The 4,762-nt window shown below is 31.1% G+C and overlaps 1 protein-coding gene across 4 annotated transcripts in view; it reads right to left on the reverse strand.

Annotated features, from left to right (window-relative positions):
* Nucleotides 1-1,657: 1,657 nt before the first annotated feature.
* GatC (glutamyl-tRNA(Gln) amidotransferase subunit C, mitochondrial) overlaps nt 1,658-4,762 on the reverse strand; it is a 5,309-nt gene continuing 2,204 nt past the window's right edge. For 3 of the 4 annotated variants that reach the window (XM_070124262.1, XM_070124261.1, XM_070124263.1), the window contains exons 2-6: nt 4,213-4,348; nt 3,827-3,940; nt 3,368-3,533; nt 3,109-3,177; nt 1,658-1,910 (exon numbers count right to left, since the gene is read on the reverse strand). In XM_070124262.1, the coding sequence (XP_069980363.1) occupies nt 1,733-1,910; nt 3,109-3,177; nt 3,368-3,533; nt 3,827-3,940; nt 4,213-4,330 (645 nt within the window). In that variant the 5' untranslated portion in view covers nt 4,331-4,348 and the 3' untranslated portion in view covers nt 1,658-1,732. The remainder of the gene's footprint in view (nt 1,911-3,108; nt 3,178-3,367; nt 3,534-3,826; nt 3,941-4,212; nt 4,349-4,762) is intronic. The other variant, XM_027353216.2, reaches the window with a different exon arrangement.

Here is a 4,762-nt window from a genome sequence, read left to right on the forward strand (position 1 = left end):
TTATTATTATCATTATCATTATCAATATTATTACTATCATTATTATCATTCTTATTATAATTGTTATTATTATTATTGTTTTTATCATCATTGACATTATAATATTTATCTTGGTTACTACTATCATTATCATTATCATCATTACTATATGTTATCATTGTTATTTTTTATCATTATCTTTATACTTATTGTTATTATTATTATCATCATTATCATTATTATATATATTGTTATTACTTTACTGTTATTATTATTAAGATGATGATGCTAATTGTTATTATTATAATTATCATTATAATCAACTATTATTATCAATTACATAATTACAAGCAAAAAAATAACAATGAATCACAACAATTATCATAAAACCTATCTATTATCATAATAGAAAGGTTTTACGAGGCATCATTTTTTTCAAAAACCTTCTATATTGCATTTAGATTCATAGTCACATGTTCTTGTTGAAACTATAATGATAAGCAATGTATTACCAACGAATAATAATTTCAAGACAGATATGCTACCATAACCACATGCCACCAGGGAAATGATAATGATAATAATAACAATAATGATAATTATAATAATGATTGAAAAAATTATGATAATAATAATAATAGAAAAAATTATGATAATAATAATAGAAAAAAATTTAAATAATGATAATGATAATGATAATAAATGGCATGTCCACTGTGTGTTTAATTTAGTAATTGTTTTTGCATATAGATTGCTCCATGAGTGCTAGGTCACCAGTGAGCCAGTTATGAGAAGTACCTGTCTCCAGAGGTGGGTGTTCCATGGTGGCACAGGGGAGCACCTGCCCCCCCCTGCAATATGAATGGCCACCCTGTGTGCCCCCCCACCCAAGAATCATTGACCCTTTATATATTAATATATATTTATATATAATATCTCTATATAAATATATAATTTTAACATATAATAATATATAATACTCACACAGCAAGATGAAAAAATAAACAATATGTAACTGTACAAGTTAAATATTCAAGTGGGCAGTCTTAATTTTTGTTTCTTTTGGGCGGCCCTCCCAGATTTATTGTTGTTACCCCCTGTGCCCCCCACCAGATTCTCTAGACCCGCCCCTGCCTGTCTCACTTGTTTACCCTTTTCCTATATTTTTCATAATATTTTCTAGAATCCAATACTACTGTTAGTAATGTCAATAACAATATTGTAATTCTAATATTTATAACAAAAATAACAATATCAATATTGATAGCATTAGTAAAAAAAAAGTTTTTTCCGCTATTTCAGGGAAAAGTAAAGTCACAAGATCTACTAATTGAATCCTTTGTCGTTACGCACTGGTAGAGCTATCTATGTGCAGAAACATTTAACGAAACAATACTAAAGTGAACGCAATATTTTCCCGGCAGCATGTATTACTGTTTGTGTATCATAATAGTCTAGCTTTACATTTTCTTCAGTAAATAGTTGCAATGTATGTTATACAATGTACATACTCAGAAATTGAATGGATAACAGAAGAACAAAAGAATCTATATTATTTCTTTTTTTGTCTATTTTATTCATAATAAATAAAATATTGTATCTTGACAATTAGTCAGTAAATCAACCTTGTAAAAAAAACAATGTATAATGCATAAGTTAAGGAGAAAAAAACATGAAAGACCCTTTTCTATAAATCATTATTCACAATATATTTATACACTATACATATCCCAGGAAAAAGTCCATAATACTCCTATACTGCTTTTTTTTCTTCATTCTCACCAAGCTTATGGTAATACTCTTCGTCTTGAGCAAAATCAATGTTGCCCGGAGGAACGACAAAATAATCTTCAAGGGTCTTTACAGCACACCCTAATAGCTCTTCACTCATGTCACCTGTGGTTACCTCATCATCGGCAAGAGGAAGGGACCTGGTGATATAAACAAAATTAGTCAGGAGTATTGAAAAACTTACTTCATATACAGTACAGAATGGAACACACTCTTTCAACAAGTAGCACTACTGATAAAATATGATTTTTAGTGTCAAATTTCCACTGCGATATTACTACATGCATTCAGTATCATAAACATTCTCTTCATTTCTGCAAAACCTGACAAACAAAAGCCTTTAAACACTATAAAACACTTAAAACTTCCTTAAATTTAATTGACTGATGGATAAATAAAAGTAGTAATAAAATTCTGACTTCTCATTAGAATATTTAGTGACATATATCTAAAGCTTATGAATCCATGTGAAATATCCATACAGTATGACAATAAAGTTCTTTTTCATATATCATATGATTTTATAAGCAATATACACTATAGTAATCAACAAACCTCATGCTTCCTTCTTTATTAGTTTTTCTTTTTCTTTTACAATTGGGCCTACATTCATGAACTTTTTGAAAAATCTACTGAGAGATATTCTTTGCTTTAACCCCTAGCCAACAGGTGGCATGAACGAACATGCCATGGCTGTTGCAGACCAAAAAAAAGATGGCATCATATCATTACCATTCCCACTCCATTGGCTCGTCAGACAGAGTTTGTATTTCTCCAATAGTAGCGGCTTTATTTATTTGGTAAAGATTTTTGTCCATAGCACCTATAAGGAAGGTAAACCCTCAAAATTATAATATTTTTATTAATCATAGCAAAATAAGAGCTTTCAGGTACCAAATGTCACTCATAAACTACTGAACTAGCCAGGCGCAAACTGGGGAAACTGCCGATGCATGCCATCAATCCCGTTACTACATCCACTTGCAAAACTTTTATACCCATCGGCATTGGGTCAAAATGATGCATATACTATGGATTTCGTTTTTTCCCCTCTTTTCAGTAGACCTGATGATTTTCTACTAGAATAATCAGAAAGGTCACAAATTTTTTCTTATACTTCAAGTTGGTTAGCACATTCATAGAGTTTGTGACTCATTCAAAGCTATTCCATGGATGAATGATTCTGATTCCCACTGACTTTCATTCACTTTAAACAGATACAGAAACTGCTATCTTAAAGTAACTGCTGCATTATAAAATAACAAGTTATATTTCTATCATGGCATAATTACACTACAGAAACCTGTAATCTACTATATTGTGTTTTATTATACTAACCTATCCTCCAGGACAGTGATCATAGGTTCCACACCATCAGTGTCAACTACACTCAATTTGTCAGCTAAACTGTAAGCAAAGAAAAATAAATAAATTTAAAGTGGTATCATATAAATAGATATTGTCATAGCCTCATAATAATAGTATATATCATAATACAATGCAAATTACTGATAACACATAATACTCAATATGTAATTAAAATATTCAAACTTTCTCAATATTCTTAAACAGATTGTTAAATTATGAAAGTCCTTACTTTATGGCAGCTTCAAGTCTGGCCACACCCTCCTTATTTGCAAAGTCCACAAGCGAGAGTTTCTCCAGAAGCTGCACTAACTGCAGGTCTACTTTTGTCTTTGGGGGAAGTTCCTTCTCCTTGATGGATGTGGTCACAGGATGTTGTGGAACTTTGGAGACTCTTTCTGTTTAACATAAAGCGATGCCATTGCAATAACTCTCAGGAATAGCCCAGTAAAATTAATGAATAACATTTTTGGTCCTATTGCTATGACATATATGGATGCTGTGGCCTCAAGTATTTAGCCTGAACTGTTTTTTTAGGGCAACTGACATGCTCTATCTATCTACAACACAAATAATGAACCATTTTACAGAATCACATTACAAAAAGAATATGGCAATACTGGAATGCTAGCATAGCTTCACAGCCTATTTTGTACCAAATAGTGCTGTTTCATATACTTCTGGCTAATACCTTGATCTTCTCTATCTTCATGTGGTCTTATTCTCAATCTCAATCTCTCAATCTCAATAATAATGTGCAGGGCGCTAATGAGCACATAACATGCATATTGGTGGTGATTGGTTGCTGGGGGGAAAGGGGAAGGATCAAGGTGCAAGCGGAGGTGTCAGTGTTTATTCTGATCAATAAACTTATACAAGTACACTTTAAATCTTTCAACAAAATTATATTCAATTAAATCTATAAAGAAAATGTTAAAACTGAAACATATTAAAACACATTTATCTGAAGCATCTATTGAAATTTCAAAGTCCATTACCTATTAAAAATTTATTACACAAAAATATCTTCTAATATTTTAAGAAAAATATTTCAAAGGAAATGTTACAATCTCTAACCTCTTGTAACAGATGACGAAATCCCTTTTCTTGATAAATGCAACACTTCATAAGTTCTCGACATGAAACTCCAACTCCGATTCAAAATAAATGAACTATGCCTTGTTGTCTTCAACATGGTGATACCTTATGTAACCTGAAAAAAAGGTTTAAAAATTAGATATTTGCTCGCTTCATTTCACATTTACAACATTGAATTTCTTCCTAATAATGCATAATAAAGGTTTACGTAATTTTCTAGAGCAAGTTCATAGGGAGTATTTATACTAAAACAATGTTACAGCAATTAACATCAACCAGACTGTGATGTGTCAAACTAAAAATATTGTGCGAACATAAACTAATTCAAAATTAGGCAGCGGAACAAAAAATGTCCTCAATCTTCTGCCAAACTAGCAATATTTTTAAAGTTATGTGATATTTGTAACGTATTCTTCAACTGTAAGTTTGACTAACATACAGTTTATATTAACCCAATGTTGACAGGAATATGGTGCACTCCCTTTGGCAATGCTTGGTTAAATGTTTCTGCACATAGATGGCTCTGGCA

The sequence above is a fragment of the Penaeus vannamei genome, chromosome 8 (genome assembly GCF_042767895.1).
Source record: "Penaeus vannamei isolate JL-2024 chromosome 8, ASM4276789v1, whole genome shotgun sequence".
NCBI lineage: Eukaryota > Metazoa > Arthropoda > Malacostraca > Decapoda > Penaeidae > Penaeus > Penaeus vannamei.